A 17268-nucleotide genomic window follows, 5' to 3' on the forward strand; every position below is an offset into this window, starting at 1 on the left:
CTTAGCGGCCGCCACCGCCCCGCCCCCGACGACGCCGTTGTGCAACAGTGCGAAGTCCACCCCGTCGCTAATGCCCCATTGCCAAGGCCGAGACCGCAACCACCCCGCTGCTATAAAGATAGCGCTGCTGTTTGTTGCCGATGGAAATTGGCGCTCAAGCCGATGGCCTCCCGGGGCTTAGCCAGCGCTTCCTGATAGGGCCAGGGCCGCACCTACACCATCAAAGCCCCCCGCAGTGCCCGCAGTGGTTCGTGGCTCTGTGACTCACACCCTTGCGCAGCGCGCGCTGAGTGGAAGGGAGACGGAGCGACGAAACGCACTGATCGGACTCGGTCTTAAAGGCCCTGAAGCCCGAGGCCCGCGGGGGCAGCTGGGGGCTCGCCTCGCCCTGGCCTCCACATCACCGCTCAAAACCGAGCGGAAGGAATATGAGCATGTGTACAAACTGTTTAGTTACGAAGTATTAGTTTGCAAGTTCTGAATTAAGCTTATGTACGCTCAGAATACTACAGAAGTAGTTTGTAGGGTTTTGAGGGTATCATCATCAGCGCCAGGTGTGACACAGTGTACTTACTCACACGCCAGCGTCTTGTCGCCATTCCCACTCGATGCCAGGCGCACACACTTGATCCTCGGAAGTGCCTTGATAAATTTGTTAATGTCTATCTCTTACGCAGGCCACCAGAGAGAAAGAGACATGTGATGGGGAAAGATGGGGAAAGACTGTTTAATTACAGCCGGCACCTCTGGAAAAGCTTGATTCAAACTAAAAAAAAAAAAACTGATGCTTATCTTACTGTTCTCTCGAAGAAAATCTTGTTTTGCTGTTGAAAATTGGTGCCCAATCAGGGTAACATCGACAACAGGGCGTTCCTCTCCATCAACCACGTATGAATTTTCTTCGGGCAGGTAAATAACACTCTTGAATACGAACTGGTGAACTAGAGCCAATTTAGACATGGAGAGAAATGCTGGCACTCAAACCCTCAAACCCAGTCCTCTGTGACATACGACCGGTGTCTGAAGTGACGGGCGTTTGTCGATAGGTTTTGAATCGCAAGCCAGCTTGGTGCACGTTGGGCTGCCTGTCCGCCCGGCGCGCTGACTGAGCAGCCGGGCAGCCCGGCAAGCAGGCAGCCCATTCGACGCCAAGGAAACAGATGGTCGATCTCATCCAAGAACCCGTCGTCCATCTGCAATCTACTCCATCAAAATTATTGTTGCCCCACGTTTTGTATGGATGATCGATCATCCTTCCGCCGCCAATTTTCGATCCGTCCTCTCAACGTCTCTTGGACCTATGGTAAGAATTCTAGTCGCGTTCCCTCATCTCAAAACACCAATCACAAACTGTTGTCCGGTTTGGTGGGGCGGAGAATGGGGACAGGCTACATCGTGGGTTCCGTTACCCGGGAGGAAGACGATGGTCCTGCCGACCCTGCCCGGCCCGGCCCGGCCCTGCTTGGCCCTGCTACCGCCTGCTACCCTCGGCGCGCCGCGCTGGCGTTCCCTGGCGTTCACTAGCGTTCCTCCTCGTCAGTCAGTGGGGCGTTATATAAGGGGCTCGTAGAAGACAACAGCCGAGCAACCGGTCCTGTCTCGGACCGGGTAGGCCGGGCGTCGCTACTGGGGGCCCAGGCCCAGGCAGGCCCAGGCCCACCGAGCCCGCCGTAGACTGGCGGAGTCACGCTAGATGGGCCGCTGGAGGCTGGGTGCTGGAGCTGCTGGAGCTAAAGGCTGAGCTACGGCCTGCCTGGGCCCAAGTTCAAGACCACGGCCGCCGCCCGCCCCTGGAAGCACCGCGCACCTCGCGGCACGGCGCGGCACCTCGCGGCACCACGCCCCTCCGTGACGTAACGCCAGCGGCGACCACTGCGTGGTGAAGACGGTGGTCTTGCTGGCCGCGCCGCGGGTCACGTCCATGGATGTCCCCAATCACCATACAGTCGTCGGGAGGCTATTAATGGGCAATCAGATTTCAAGTGACATTTCAAATAAAATATCGATGATCACATTTGATGTGGTCTCGCCGCGCCAAGATCGACGGTGCAAGCCGTTACGTAAATGAACATCTTTATGCAATTACTCTATTTCTATGCGTCTGTGAGAGAAAACTGGAAGGTGTCGGCAGGCCAGGTGTACAGGACTCCTGTCCCCCTGTCAAAAAGTGAGCCGTTACGGTGTAAAGAACGACAGAACAACAGAGTTGCGGGCCTGGCTGCAAGTTTTGTGCAAATAAACAAACGCCAAAACAAACCAAATGTTTTACTGCTGGTTTCTGATGATCCAGGTAGCCTATCCCGGACGGACAGCTGGCGGATCGCCCGCGACTTCCTCGTGGCGTTGTCCGCCTCGATGACGCCTGTCAGCGTGCACGCCGCCACGCCGCCACGCCGACCCGCGATGGGGTGTTGCACCGAGTCCCGCGCCGCCGCGCGCCGCGTCCGCGCCGGGAGGGTGCACTGACACTCCAAAGGGAGGGGGCGTCCTTGGCGATCCAGTGTCACTTCCGTGCATTGCAAGTGGCTTGAGTGCACCACTGCACCTCCCCGCCGAGCGCCGCCGAGCGCCGCCGAGCCGCGCCGAGCCGCGCCGAAGTCGAGCCTAGGAAGCTTCCGAGCGCCGGTCGCCGGCCGCCTGCTGCTGCAGCGTGGTCCACTATCACTACCTGCTTTAAGCGGACTCCGGTCCGTGTCCATCACTCGCTTTATGCCTTCCTGATGACTCGGGCGGCGAGGCGCGGCCGGCGCGGATGCACCCACTCGCCGGGAACGCGATCCAGAGCCTTATCCCCGACCACGGTATCTTTTTCCGGCCGCGGTCTGTCGTGTCTCCGAAACGGTTTCGGTTTCTGCTTCGCACAAACACTCGTCGGCCGTGACGTCAGGACCGTCGTCGGGATGCAGTTCCTTTTCCGCGAGAGGTCCGGGCCCGGTTCGGCGCGGAGGCGCGTTCGAGCTGCGAATTGCAATATATAAAGACAGAAAACAGACTGGTGTGTTTTGATGCGCTTGGCTTGACGTCACCGTTCGAAGTGGAGTCCAGGACTACGCTCATTGGCCCTGGCAGGAGCGGACTTTGACAGATATAACGGGAAGCAAGCAAAAATCCCAAGTTTGTTATCAGCACAAATGTCTCACGAGTTCTCCACGAAAACCTGTCTGTTTCGGTAGCAAATAGGATGTTTGTTTCACTCTAAAAAAAACCCAACCGAGTGTTTTAAAGCTGATGTAAGATACAAAATACTTTTTTTCGTTCGAAGAATTGCATCGTAAATGACGAGGCATTGTTGTCTAACTTAGCGACGCTAAAATTACTGCATGAAGTTTTCTTCGTAAGGTCTGTAAGCTGAAAACTGTAAGTCTTATGGCGATTTGTTTTTGTGAGATGGTCGCATGGCAGTGCAGTATCGGGCGCTGCCGGCCGGTTAACCGACCACTGTGACGCCGGCGTCCGGCGAGCGAAACCGGGTACACGCCGCTCCCACCGGGTACCGAGTACCGGGTACCGGGTACCGGGTACCGAGTCGCCTGGGGCTGGCGAGCGATCTAAACGACTTTTATCGGTTCCATTCACCGCGATATCGGCACACGGAAACAGTGTGCCATTTTTACGGTGCCGAAACTGACTTCTTTGTGGCCGGAGCGCGCCGGGTCTTCCACCCGGGGGCTGCGTCCGAACAGTGCCTTCGTCGCTCTCTCTCTCGCACTACTCCGGGACGCCCCAGTGGGTGCGAGAGAGACAGAACGACGAAAGCACTGGTAGGAGCGGCCTGCCGGCCTGCCTTCCAGACTCACGGTGCATCTATACAGTGGCGCGGCGAATCCGCGGCAAGTAATTTATTTATCGAGTTGTCTCGCATTAGATTCCGCGGCGCGCTCACTGCGCTCACTGCACTGTGCGACACTGCGCTGTTAACGCTCTGATGCAACTCGCCGCGAGGGTTGGATCATGGGTTGGATTATCCCTGCCGACTGCGTTCTGCGCGCGAAAAGTGCAAGCCGCGCGGCCGGGACTCGAACCCGGGCCCGCCGCGGCGCTTCGCTGAAATCACGTGTCGCGGCCGTTCGCCGCAAAAGCGCATCTCGATGCAAATCAGAGGAAAACTTTTTTCTCCGACATGTGCTTTTGCAACTAGCTACTGTCGATCGCAATTGGACGAATAATTACATAAAGGCGCTTCGCCGTGGAGAATCGCGCACCGCGTTACATAAACGCTTTTCCCGAACAGTGTCCACGGATTGGTCCATTGGCGCTTAGTGGTGGAGCCCCGCCCCGCCCCGCCGCGCCGCGCCTCGCCACCCGAGCCTTGTTTTCAGCCCCTTGTTTTTGCCGGTTTGAATTCCGGTATCCGCTTTCCTCTTTCCCGCCGCGGACCCTGTTCGGAAACCTATTTTCGCCGCGTACACTCACACATCACACACTCCGGCCGGCCGGCCGATGGAATACGTGTTTACCGCGCAGAAGTGGCGCCGACCGCGCCGCGCTAGCCGCGCCCACCCAGAGAACCACAAACGTCTAGGAAAAGTACCACATTTGGAGCGTATTTGGCGGTCGGTTCATTTTGGCGCTGCGTTACGCAACGGAAAAGAGGATTTGGGGAGGGGGGCGTTGGTATTCCTCTGCTGGTCCTCATCTCCCTCGTCTTCCAGTCACGTCCGCGTCGGCCATCGTCGGCATGCAGCGCGCCGATGCTCGCGGAATGCACGCGTTTTGTCACGAAAGCGGCCAATGCGCCATGAAAATTGTTCACTATTATGTTCAGGAAGTGAGGAGATTTGCCACGTCGGCAACGGAGCCGCTTAGCAGTCAACGTACTTATAAATAAACAAATAAATTCGGTTCGCGCTTTTCTGGTTTGCCATAAAGAACCGATTGTACTCGGTTGTCCGAAGATCGCCCCGCCGGACCTGGAGATTAGGTGCCTCCGATGTGCCGCTCTGGCCCGCACTGGCCCGCACTGGCACGGCTCCAAAACCTGTGGTTTTCTCTCGAAATCACACCGCCGATCTTCTCTCTTTTCTGTTTTTTATTTTTTTCGCGCATCTTTTTCCTTCTGCCTTTTCCACACCTGACGAAATCAAAACACGGCGTTACTTGATGGGGAAGCGCCAAGCGCCTCGCCGGCCGGCCGGTCGAGTGGGGAATGGGCAGGAGCATCTCACAGAGGCCCTGTCCCACGCCGATGTCCACCACTCAGCCCGAGCAATGCCGCCATGGCTGCGTGCGCTGCTATGCCGACACTTGATACTCTCTTCTGCCTGTGTGGGGTCAAGGTTCAAGTCCCGACTAATGTTTCATTTTTCTCGCCCGATGAAAAGGCATTGCTGGATTTGCAGTACCCACCCCGATAGTCTTCTTCGGAGGCGTGGCCGTGCAGCGACGAGCCTCACGGCGAGCAATTGCCATGTCCGTCGCTCATGGCGAAGTAATCCATCAACCCATGGACACAACAGCCTTCGATCGGCCCAGAAACTCGATTCGAACAGATTAAATTAAGACACACGACTTGCACGCACACGCACACACACACACCCTTGCGCTTCTGAGCTTTCATTGCGTAAGTTGCTCGCGGTGTAGCGCCAGAGCCATGTTGCCTCCTTATTATGGAAATGCCTGCCGGGGACCGTCCCGCACTTGTCGGCCTGGCCGGTGCAGCACTCGTCGGGCGGACGGCAGTCCGGCGACATTGTGTGGACGGCCTGGACGGCCTGGACGGCCGGGCGGGGCGCCCCGTCGGCACTGACCTCGGCCAACCGCCACGGCACGGTGGATCCTCCGGGAGAGGGGAGAGGGGGCGGGGTGGGATAGAGCAGGCGGAGGCGGCCACATAATCGCCTGCACATTGCCGTTTATTTTTCGTTGTTGTTGTTTGTTGCTTTTTGTTTACCAAGCGTTTTCTCAGCGGCTTCTCGACCGCCAATCCCACAAAACAAAACAAAAAAAACGCGGGGGTGATTAAGCGTGCAAGTGTCTGTGCAGTTGTCAACCAGTGCATCTGATTGCCCACATTGATGCACTGGTTTCTCGAGCCCTCCCCGCCCCCTCTCTCGTTTTAACTACCGTCTTATCCACGCCGTCAATACATTTACTGCAATGTTTACTCGGTGCAGAGTTCGGCGCGGCGCCCGGCCAGCACGCTTCGCGCTTCGCCGATGCAGCAGCCATGCGAGAAGGAGGGGGGGGGGGGGGGGGACACGCCAGACACGCACACCGAGGAAACGGCGCTGCTACTTTTCTTTCACAGGGGAAGAAAGGGGGAGAGGGAGGGAGGGGGGCGGCGGCTCACTCCAAGTGTGATTGTGTTGTCCCCACCTTTTTTGTCGCGTATCAGTGTGAGCACCGTCCGACAACGAGGAAAACCCCACCCGAAGAAAGCGCGCGCTGATGTGGGCCAATCTGTGGGCCGCGATAGCATTGTCTGGCCTTTTCTCCGACCCACTCGCCTCACCGGTGCAGATCGCTACGAATTGTGCCTCAAGTTCCTTGCCGAAATGGGTCAAAAATGCACTTTTCTATTTGTTTTAAGGCTAAAATATCCTTTTTTGTGCAAAGCCTTACATTAGGGGGACGGTGTGCAACACCAGGTCCAGGATATGATTTGGAGCATGGGCCCGGTGTCAGCGGCCTCGGAGGCGTGGGGGGTGCGCAGTGCGCCACTGGCGCCACTGCGGTCTGACAGTCTGCCCTCCGCCCCCCGCGACGCTCCCCATGGGTTATCAGCAGCCGGCTGCGAAGTGGAGAGACCGCCAAGGATGCGAATTCGAGCAAGCGAGAGCCTCGCCTGACGACGCGGCCGCGTTCGCTTCGTCCGTGCTCCTCGCGGACACTCCATCCTCCTACCTTCGGACCGAAGGCTTCGGTCCGGCATGCTGTTGCTAACTGCACTCGGTTTGAAACCTTTTACGTAACCAGGCGTGCGTCCTATTCAAAACACACACGGCGTGGCCGCCGTGGCCGCCGTGGCCACGCCGACTGCTGTGCCGGCCGCTAATGGGCCAATCGACGCTGTCCGCCGGGCGGGACGGGATGGGACGGACGCCGCTCCGAAATGCCGACAGGACAGGGCGAAGACGCGAAGCCAGGCACAGCAGTGCAAGGCGCCGCGACCCCCGCTGGCGCTAGGTACCCGAAGAATGCGGCGCGCTTCTGTCGAGCGCCTCCTCCATCCTCTCGGCCTGCTCGGCCTGCTCGGCGCGCCGTTTGTTTGGACTCGGGTTCACCTGGCAGTGGCAGCGCTCGCACGTGACGACACCCGGCGCCGGCTTGCATCAAGTGCAGTGTACACTTGCTTTGTTTTGCCGGAGGACGTAATGCTTATGCGTCGCTCGGCGTCGGTATGGCGGTATTTGTCCGCGTTTTAACGAGTTTTGACGTGTTTTAAAGGAACCTGGCAGGACTCTCCGAAGCGCCAGGGATTCGTGGTGCATGCTGTTCGCGGCCGGCGGCCGGCATGGCTGCCTTGAGCATAGCGCCAAAAATACTCGACGCCTCTGCAATCCTGCAGGCAGTGTCGGGTCGACGGGGTGGAGGTGCAAGGCCGTTGGCTAGGCCGTTGGGGGTGCGTGCTGGTAGGGCTGGTCGGGATGGCCAGGATAGCCATGCCGTGGCGCTGCGCTCCGCCGGAACGGCTAGGCTCCTTCGGCCAGCTTTCGGGCGTTCTTCGGCCGTACAGTTTGTTGTGGGAGGTGTGGCGTGGCGTGGCGTGGTGCCGTATAAATAGTCGCGCGGCGCTGGCGACGCTCACTGCCCACCGCGTCGTCGCAGTGCTCATCTCCGCCGTCCTCGCGACACGACCGCTCCGCTCCGCCTTTCGCGCTTTCGCCCGCCGCGTCCTCGAACACGTCCAAATGGTGGACACCGCCATCGGCGTCCTGGACCTCCGGTGCCGCAGCCTGGCCTTCTACACCTGGCTCATCCTCTTCGTGTTCGGCTCGGCCCTATGAGAAATCGAGCAGCGCGCACCCCCGCCGCACCCCCTTCGTTACGCAAGCAGCGCAAGCACCACCGCACGGCCGGCGCCCCTCCCCGCCCCCTCCACCGCTCCCTCCGCCGCCACTGTACAGGCTGAGGCCTTCCTTCGGCCCAAAGGCGACCGCCAGAAACACACGCTGCCTGGCCGCGACGCAGAGCAGACGTGCCGACGTGCCCTCGAATCTAGTAGGCTGCTCGCCGGCCGCCACGCCGCCACGTCGCAGGGCGCTCCTTCCACTCCGTGCCGTTCGCGATCATGTGTCAGTGAGTGCGCCGTGACGCCGTGACATCGTGCTGCACCACCACCGCGATGGCCAACACCACGATGAGCCGGCACGCCCTGGGCGCCGCGCTGGGCCTCGGCCCCGACGCCAGCCTCCTGCACGGCCTCGGACGCATGTTTTACATGGTGGAGCCCGCCGACACCACCTTCGAGACGCCCCAGGAGGTGCCCTTCTACTGGAGACAGGTACGTCATGGCGTCCAAGTAATGATTTGTTCCTGGGGCCGACTTTGTCCAAACTGTGAACACGGTGAGAAACTTAGAAGTGCTGGTTGTATTCCGCTCGCGGCTAGGCAATGCACAGTGCTCCGGCACATCGACAGCCTAGCCGGGGGCAGGGGGCTTCGCCCCCCCTTCGGGTCGACACCACAAACGGGTCTTGTTAATCAATCGTCAAGTTGCATTCCAAAGAGGGGTCCACGCCGTGACCCTACTCCCCCCCCCCTAAAAAAATCGCCGGGCCGGATCGATCGAAACCTCTGCCACCGCAGTGTGTCGGTGTGTCGCTCGGACCGCCGCCGTCCATGCACCTGTCTTTATCTAGCGGCCTCGGCCCCAATCTGCCTTATCCTAGCCGGTGCATGTCGAGTCTCGATCGTCTTGCTTCGTGCGGGTGCGACCCCGCCCGACCCGCGCGACCCGCCGCCCAAAGGGCCGAAGACTGGCCGGGCGCTGTCTCTGTCGCACAGCCGGTCAAGCCGAGCGCTGAGCTCTGGCGCGAAAGCTCAAATGAGAACCGTGATTCACGACCAGGGCCGTCGCGGGGGCTCGCCGCGGTTCGGTGACCCCCCTCTCCATCTCCGCGTGCAGCACGTGTGTTCGGCGCACGTGCGATCCGGGCACGTGCACGTGCATGCGCACGGGGAAGTCCAGGATGCGGACCTGGCGCGCGCCTCCGCCAGGATTCGAACCCGAGGCACTGCGCATCGTCGCGAAGACGATGAACGGGGCGAGGCGCGCAAATGCACGCGCGGGCTGGGCGTCGACGCGGCGGCCAGCGTCAGCTGCGTAACTGTCACGTGGCATTTGTTTACGGCGCGCCGCCGCGAGCCGAGCCGAGCCGAGCCGAGCCGAGTCGGGCCGAGCCGAGCCGAGTCGGGTCCTCAATTAGCTGACGGGTGAGCTTCGTACAGCCGTACTGTTAGGCGAATGCCATCGGACGCAGCCGAGGACACGGCGCGGACTTCGCCGGCCGAAAGCGGCCAAGGAGTCACCCAGAAAACCAAACAGTCATGCATCTGCATTGCCGTCCTAAATCACCCACGCCGTCCCACGCCGTCCCGCGCCACACCACCCCCTTGCCGGGGCACCTCGCCGTCCAGCCGCGCAGCCCGGCGCAGCCCCCTTCTCGCTTCGCGTGTTGCCCCACGGCGGCGGCACTCGTTTCATTTCGGCCAATTTCCCAGGCGTATCGCTGTCACGAAGGGCGCCCCCTCCCCGGGCCCTGGGCCGCCCTGGGCCGCCCTGTGCGACCCTTCTCACCGTGTTTCTGTTTCTCCAGGCCTGGCCCTACTTCCTGGCCTTCCTGCTGCTGGAGAACCTGGTGCTGTGGCTGGAGCACAAGCCCCTGGCCCGCCTCAACGACTCGCTCACGTCCATCTCGCACGGCATCTTCCAGGAGTGCGGCAGGTAAGGGTCTCCACCCCACCGCAAAATCGGGTTTGGAGCGCGTCCGCTTTTATTTCTATTCAGGGTTTGCTTATTATTCGGGATTATTTCATTTTTTGGAGAAAAGCGTGGTAGAATTATATGGGCTGGTTTTGGGAAATGATCAGACGCCTTTCATATTTTATGCAAAGTTGTGTCATTTGCTGGGAGGAGGGCTGAGGGGAGGGGGTCTCGAGTATAGTCTGTACAGCACGTTACTGGGCTCGTGCCAAACCCGGACACCTTTATTTGTACAAACGACTCGCGCGAGTTATAGCGAGTCGTCATCGCAGCAATTTCCAACTTAGCAACACAAACGATGTCAAAAAGCGTACACACGCGCACGCACACGCACACGCACACACACACGCGTTTTTTGACATCGTTTGTGTTGCTAAGTTGGAAATTGTTGCGCACGGTACACTATTGGCCAAGAACGATCCGAGGCGCTCCTTGCTGTACTGGAACAAAGGGGGGGTTGGATGGGTTGCCGCCAGAGACTGCCAGACCACTTCAAGAACAAGACCGCCACCGGTGGCTTATCTGTCATTTGAAGGATCCGACTTATCGCCGTGCTCGTCTTGTTTCGCAGGTTGGTGTTCCGAGGCGCGGAGCACTGGATGTACCTGTACATCTACGACAACTGGCGCCTGGCCGACCTGCCCTGGGACTCGGCCATCACCTGGTACCTGGCCCTGCTCGGCGTGGACTTCTGCTACTACTGGGTGCACCGCGCCAGCCACGGTACGTCAGCTCGCCTGTGCCCGCATGGCGCGTCCCCCGCCAAGGACGAAGGATCCGCGGCCTCCCCGAGCCGCTCCACGGCCTCCAGGGGCCTCAAGGGGTCTGACACGCGGCCCGGCTAGAAAGAGGCACACTTTGGCGGAGCCGTGAGAGCGAGCGAGAGGTTGCGGTCCCGTCGTCGTCGCCGTCCCCAGTCTGAGGCGGCATAAGGCTTCTGAGGAAACTCGAAGCGCGGCGTGGCGCGCGGCCGCAGTGGCGATGCCATGTGACTCGAGGATTCAAGGATTCAAGGATTCGAGGCGGACCAATGACAGCGAGAACGCCTTGCTTTTCCGTTGCAGAGGTGCACATCCTGTGGGCGCAGCATCAGGTGCACCACAGCTCCGAGGACTACAACCTGTCCGTGGGGCTGCGGCAGTCCGTGCTGCAGGGCTGGTGCGGCTTCGTAAGTAGTGGCACTCGAGGAGAGTGGCAGAGCGAGGCAGAGCGAGGCAGAGCAAGTGACACGTGCGGATTCGAGTTCTAGTTCTCTCCCCGGCGTCGCTCCGCCTGAGAGGCCGAACTCTCCGATCGCGGAACGGCCGATGGCCGAATGGGTTGATCAGGTTGATTTATCTCCACCTTTTGCTGCTGCCGCGCAGGTCTTCTACCTGCCCATGGCGCTGCTCGTGCCGCCGGCACACTTCTTGACCCACCAACAGTTCAACCTGCTGTACCAGTTCTGGATCCACACCGAGACCATCAGCACGCTGGGGCCGCTGGAGTGGGTCTTCAACACCCCCAAGCACCACCGGGTGCACCACGGTGAGTCGCGAGCCCTTTCCTCAACAGAGTGGCGGCATCGCGTCGAGTTGAGCTCATTCCGTCGTGTTGTTCGCGCAGGGTGCAACCTGTACTGCTTGGACAAAAACTACGGCGGCTTCCTCATCATCTGGGACCGCCTGTTCGGCACCTTCGCCGACGAGCGCCCCAAGGAGGAGACCATCTACGGCCTCGTCTTCAACCAGCCCTCCTTCAACCCCTTCTTCCTCCAGGTACTGCTTGGCGGCCTTGCGCGGCTCCGTCGCCAGCCCTGTGCCCTGGCCGAGCGAGCAGGGCTTGCAGCAGGGGTGGCGCAGACCCAGGCCGGCCGCCCGGAGTGGCCGATTGGGGACAGGGACGGTGTCGGCAGCGCGCGGCAGCGACCAGGATATTTATAGAGAACGGAGAGAACGCCTCGGCGCCGCGCCGCGCCTTGTCCCGATTGGCTGATTTCGGATCACTAATGAGGCCGCGCTGGAGTTGAATTTATTGGACCACTTTGAGAAGGCAGCCAAATTCACCCAGCACGTTGCGTGTCCCCAGATCTTCTACAACAAGAACGTCGTCAACAAGGTGCGCGCCATGACGGGCTGGAGGAACAAGGTGTCGGCCGTCATCAAGGGCCCGAGCTGGCTGCCGGGACGGCCGTGGACGGGCGCCGACGAGGACAAGATCGATGTGAGTAGTACAGCCGAAACCGGCAGAAGCGGCGAAGCGGCCGGCAGCTTAAGGCCGGACCGCGTGGACCGCGCGGCCCACGTCGAGTGTGCCGACTGTGCCGCGGCTGGCAACGCTGGAGCTTTATGTAACACAGCCCGGGGACAAATGAGTCGTATGCATAAAGCGTTCAAGTTCAAGGACGCCCCCAAGGCAGCCAAGGCGGCCCGGACAGCCGTGGCGGCAGTGTCGCGCGACTTGCTGGCTGTGGTCGCCGTCCTGGCCGTCCTGGCCGTGCTGGCTCTGGGTATCCCTGCGAGGACAGGCTGAGGACACTGGATATGGCCGGCGCGACTGGCCGGATCAGCTGGCGGTCGCGTCCGAGGCAGTCCGAGGCGGCCTGAGTCCTCGCGCCCCGCACGCGGCACGCACGCGGCACGCGGCCCCCACCTGCCCGGCGCTGCCCGGCGCTGCCCGTGCCCACGTCCTGCGCCGCGCCATGGCTAGCCGTGGCTGCGCCCTGAGCCCTGTGTTACGCACACCGCTGCCGGGCTGCCGGGGCAGCGACTCCGATTGCAAGTTCCGATCGGGTTTCCCTCGGGTAGGCCACCCTCGCAGCGCCGAGGCTCATCCCGTGCGTGTCGTTTCTCGCTGCAGGTGAAGCCGCGGGACAAGTACGAGGTCCGCCTGCCGCTCTGGGTCAACGTGTACCTGTCCATGCACTTCGTCCTCGTCGTGCTGGGCTTCCAGGAGCTGGCGCTGCGCTACATGGTGAGCCCGGGTTCGAACCCCTCCGACCCTGTTCTTTTGTGCGTGGGTGCACCAGTGTGTGACAACGGCGTGGTCCTTCCGCAGAGCATGAGCCCGCTGGTGGTGCTGGGCTTCGTGGCGTACATCCTGGCGTCCCTCACCACCATCGGCATGATGTTCGACGGCCGGCCCGGCGTGTGCCTCATGGAGCTGGTGCGCTGCGCCGTCTTCGTGGCGGGCGCCCCGCGGTACTGCGGGCTGCTGGCCGGCGCGCCCTGCACCATGCTGGTGCCCGTGCTGCAGGCCGCCTTCGCCCTGTCCGGCCTCTTCTGGACGCTGCAGGCGCTGCGAGTGCTCCAGATCAAGATCAAGAAGACCAAGTAGAAGGTCCGACAGCGGGAATCGAACCCGCGTCGTCGTGCCCGAGGTGTGGTCCCCCTAACCCCTCGGCTGTGCCGCCGTCCATCACGACGAGGCGCTGGACCCGTTGCCACTCGGGTGGACGCACACGTGCCGCCTCCAGGCCGCCAGGCCGCCGGGCCGCCTCGAGAAAGCTCTTCCTCAGGAGACTGACCGCCACAAGGCGGAAAATTCCGTTTCTCCGGTTTCCGCGCGTTTTGTTGTTTTAATTTATTTCGGAAGCCGGAGCCGGATCCCGAACCCGAGTTCACAGTGCCATAACGCGAGTGTGATACACATACGCCATGCCTAGTGTGCAGTTTGGGCTCGGCGAGGTGCTCAGACACTCAGGCCCCAGGGTGGCAGTCTGCAGCCAGTCTGCAGGCAGTCCTGCCACCCCTCCGGCCGCCGCTCCGCTTGCACCGAGTCCAAGCCAAACCCGTCGTCGGCCGCCTCTTGGCGCCCGTGTTCGCACTAACGTCTCACACACTAATCTCATTAGTCTTAGTCTCGTACTTAAGAAGCGTCTATGTGTTCGTAGTGTGCCATTCTCCCCATTGTGATAGCGTAGTACTTCGAAATGGTATTCGGTTCAACAAAAAGGTTTGTGCTACAATCATGCGAATTTGTGTTCACAACATCGATGCCATCTACGTAGACTGGTTTATTACTTTTACTATAATATTCACTTTATTTTTTTATTTATGACTCATTAGCTCATAGCCGAATAACATTTCGCACTCTATTTATAAATCGTGATTTTGTGTTCTTTTTTGTCATGTAAGTTGAGGTACAAAGAGACTGGGATTTCCTGGTCGTGAAACATGTGCAATAAAAGAGAGGTGGGTGTTTTAATGAACAAGTGTTTTTCAAGCGTTTTTTTCTTCTTGTCATTTCCTGTTTTCCTTTTCCTCACGCTGACTTCTTGTTCACATCCGTAAACATCTTGGTCACATCCCTCCACATCGCCATCGCAGGCGACTTCTGAATACTGAAAGACAAGAAAAGACATGAACCCGCGGAAACAGCCCCGATCCCCGCCAGCTGAGTGCGCCCTCCGCTCCCCTCACCTGTCCCTGTTCCTGTGGTACATGATCTCGGCGCCCAGCATGCTGGTGCTGACGAGGAGGCCGGCGATGAGGAAGCCCAGCAGGGGGATGACCTGGCGAATGCCCACGAAGTCGAGCTGCGTGACGTCACTGAGGGCGCAGCGCGGCCGCAGCACGGACCAGCGGATGCGTTCGCGCGCCAGGACGCCTCGCTCCACCAGGGCGAGGATGCTGCGGGCAGCGAGGAGCCCCGCGTTGAACGCCACAATGCGCCAGGAACCTCCTCTCCCACAGCACTGCAAGTCTTACGCCTGGTTCAGGATCTCCCGGAAGGGCGAGCGCTTGGCCAGGGCGATGGCGAGCAGCCCGGGCGGCTTCAGGGGGATCTCCTGCATGCGGCAGATGTCGGACGGCGACCAGGCGCGCGCGGCGTGCTCGTAGATGGGGAACGGGGAGCCGACGAACGCGAAGCGCCCCTGGCGGCAGTCCTCGGCGCCCACCTCGAGCGGCAGGAAGCCGCCGCCGCCGTTCTGGTCGTCGATCTTCTTGTAGTACAGCTCGCGCATCAAGGGGTCCTTGGACTCCTGCGGCGGTGCGGGCCGGGCGTGAGCGCGGCAGGGCGGGCGGGGAGGGAGCGCCCGCGGAGGGGAGGGCGGGCCGCCACGCCGAGCACGAGTGCCTCGCGGTGCTGCCTACCCTCTCCACCGCAGGCGCTCCCCCGGACCGCCGCCGCCCCACTGTTAGTCTGATTAAAAGCACGCGCTCGATGGGCTCGATGGCGGTGCTGACCGTGAAGTTGGCGCGGCTGAAGACGCCGCGGTCCGCGGCCACGGTGAAGGGGCTGTCCACCATCTCACGCACCGAGTGCGCGAAGGGCGGCGGGAAGGTGAGCAGGAAGGTGACGATGCCGCTGGTGTAGAACAGGTTGAGGAACAAGCTGAAGAACTCGAACATGAGCAGCAGCGTTCGGCTCGACGTCCAGCTCGTGGTCGTGGTGAAGCCCTGCGCAACGTCGGAAAGGATGAGGCTCTCGGAGGACTCTGGCGGTGCCGGGTGGGCGTGGCGGGCGTACCTGAGCGCAGACCATGCTGATGGCCGTGGTGACGGCCGAGGCCCACGAGTCCTCCTCCTCGACGTGGCCGCGGTCGAACTTGACCTCCCAGTAGCCGACGACGCGCAGCACGATGGCGGTGCACACGATGAGCACCAGCATGATGATCCACACCTTGGACTCCAGCGGCCGCAGCCAGCCGTCGTACGACCACAGCGCGCTGGGGTTCTTGAGCACCATCACCCGCCTGCCGACAGTGCCGCCATGCCGCGCCGGCGCGACGGCGATACCCAGCGTGTCAGAAAGTCCGGAGCCGCTCAGACCTCGGCGATACTCCGAGAGCCAGGCTCACCTTTCGGCCCACAGCGGCACGGTGGTGTAGTCCAGCAAGTCCCAGTAGCGCGCCTCCATGTCGGACACCGTGCTCAGCAAGTGCAGTTCGTTGTCGTTGAGGCGCTGCAGCAGTCCGAAGTACGTGCCGGCCTGCAGGACGAGTCTGGAAGCAGCAGCCCGTGCAACTCTGGGTCCCCTCCTCCCATTTTACCGAACCAAGTGAGCCTCACGTTGCGTTGAGCATGTCGCGGAGGTGCATGGTGAGCGTGTGGCTGAACGCAGCCACGGGAGACACCAGGGGGTTGTTGTCCTTGGGCTTCTCCAGCACCCGCTGCAAGTCGCGGTCCTGGAACCCGCTCACCTGTCAGCAGAGCCAGAGTGAGGGGTATTCACTCACAGGATTCTGTGTACCGGCCCGGGTATTCATAATCATAAGTAAACGTCTATACCAGCGGTTCTCAACCTTTCTCGGCTCGCGACCCCAAATTTGTAGCCAAAAATTTCCGCGACCCCCAGGAAAAGTTTCGCGACCCCACGGGACCCCTCCTTTAGCATGCCACTGCGTCTGATCCGAGGCGGGCATTTTGCTCCCTCAACGGGCAATTGGTCTTTGGACCTTCCTTTAGCATGCCTCTGTTACGGAGTGCGATTATCAGTCTTAGTTTGGGAGCAGTATTGTCTCAAAGTTGGCCAAAACGCTCAGAAATGTCTTTAAAAAATCATGTTTTGGGTCGATTTTAAGCAGCCACTGCGTCTGATCCAAGGCGGGCATTTTGCTCCCTCAACGGGCAATTGGTCTTTGGACCTTCCTTTAGCATGCCTCTGTTACGGAGTGCGATTATCAGTCTTAGTTTGGGAGCAGTATTGTCTCAAAGTTGGCCAAAACGCTCAGAAATGTCTTTAAAAAATCATGTTTTGGGTCGATTTTAAGCAGCCACTGCGTCTGATCCAAGGCGGGCATTTTGCTCCCTCAACGGGCAATTGTTCCTTGGACCTTCCTTTAGCATGCCTCTGTTACGGAATGCGATTATCAGTCTTAGTTTGGGAGCAGTATTGTCTCAAAGTTGACCAAAACAGGCACAACGATTTTTCAAAGACATTTCTGAGCGTTTCGGCCAACTTTGAGACAATACTGCTCCCAAACTAAGACCGATAATCACACTCCGTAACAAAGGCATGCTAAAAGAAGGTCCAAAGACCAATTGCCTGTTGAAGGAGGACGAAATACCGCCTCGGATCAGACGCAGTGGCTGCTTAAAATCGGCCCAAAACACGATTTTTCAAAGACATTTCTGACCGTTTTGGTAAACTTTGAGACAATACTGCTCCCAAACTAAGACTGATAATCACACTCCGTAACAAATGAATGCTAAAGGAAGGTTCAAAGACCAATTGCCGGTTGAGGGAGCAAAATGCCCGCCTCGGATCAGACGCAGTGGCTGCTTAAAATCGGCCCAAAACACGACCCCAGCTACCTCGCCGTGACCCCTTAAAATTTTTTCGCGACCCCACTTGGGGTCGCGACCCTAATGTTGAGAACCACTGGTCTATACTCCAACATCCACAAATATTCGCAAATA

General features: G+C 60.0%; 2 protein-coding genes across 2 annotated transcripts; one reads left to right on the forward strand and one right to left on the reverse strand.

Annotated features, from left to right (window-relative positions):
• The first annotated feature begins 7720 nt into the window (after positions 1–7720).
• Positions 7721–14114, forward strand: LOC117641543 (alkylglycerol monooxygenase-like). The gene is made up of 9 exons (XM_034378975.1): positions 7721–8443; positions 9759–9886; positions 10497–10648; positions 10990–11093; positions 11290–11452; positions 11531–11682; positions 11993–12127; positions 12764–12877; positions 12962–14114. Exons 1-9 carry the CDS (start codon positions 8285–8287, stop codon positions 13238–13240), a joined length of 1386 nt encoding a protein of 461 aa, XP_034234866.1. The 5' UTR covers positions 7721–8284; the 3' UTR covers positions 13241–14114.
• A 10-nt stretch (positions 14115–14124) lies between these two features.
• On the reverse strand, positions 14125–16052 carry LOC117641544. Its single transcript, XM_034378977.1, has 7 exons — positions 15919–16052; positions 15708–15851; positions 15377–15602; positions 15094–15306; positions 14614–14888; positions 14326–14535; positions 14125–14246 (listed from the first exon to the last, which is right to left on the reverse strand). Exons 1-7 carry the CDS (start codon positions 15945–15947, stop codon positions 14168–14170), a joined length of 1176 nt encoding a protein of 391 aa, XP_034234868.1. The 5' UTR covers positions 15948–16052; the 3' UTR covers positions 14125–14167.
• Positions 16053–17268: the final 1216 nt, after the last annotated feature.

This window comes from Thrips palmi, unplaced genomic scaffold (genome assembly GCF_012932325.1).
Source record: "Thrips palmi isolate BJ-2018 unplaced genomic scaffold, TpBJ-2018v1 HiC_scaffold_15, whole genome shotgun sequence".
In the NCBI taxonomy this organism is placed as follows: domain Eukaryota; kingdom Metazoa; phylum Arthropoda; class Insecta; order Thysanoptera; family Thripidae; genus Thrips; species Thrips palmi.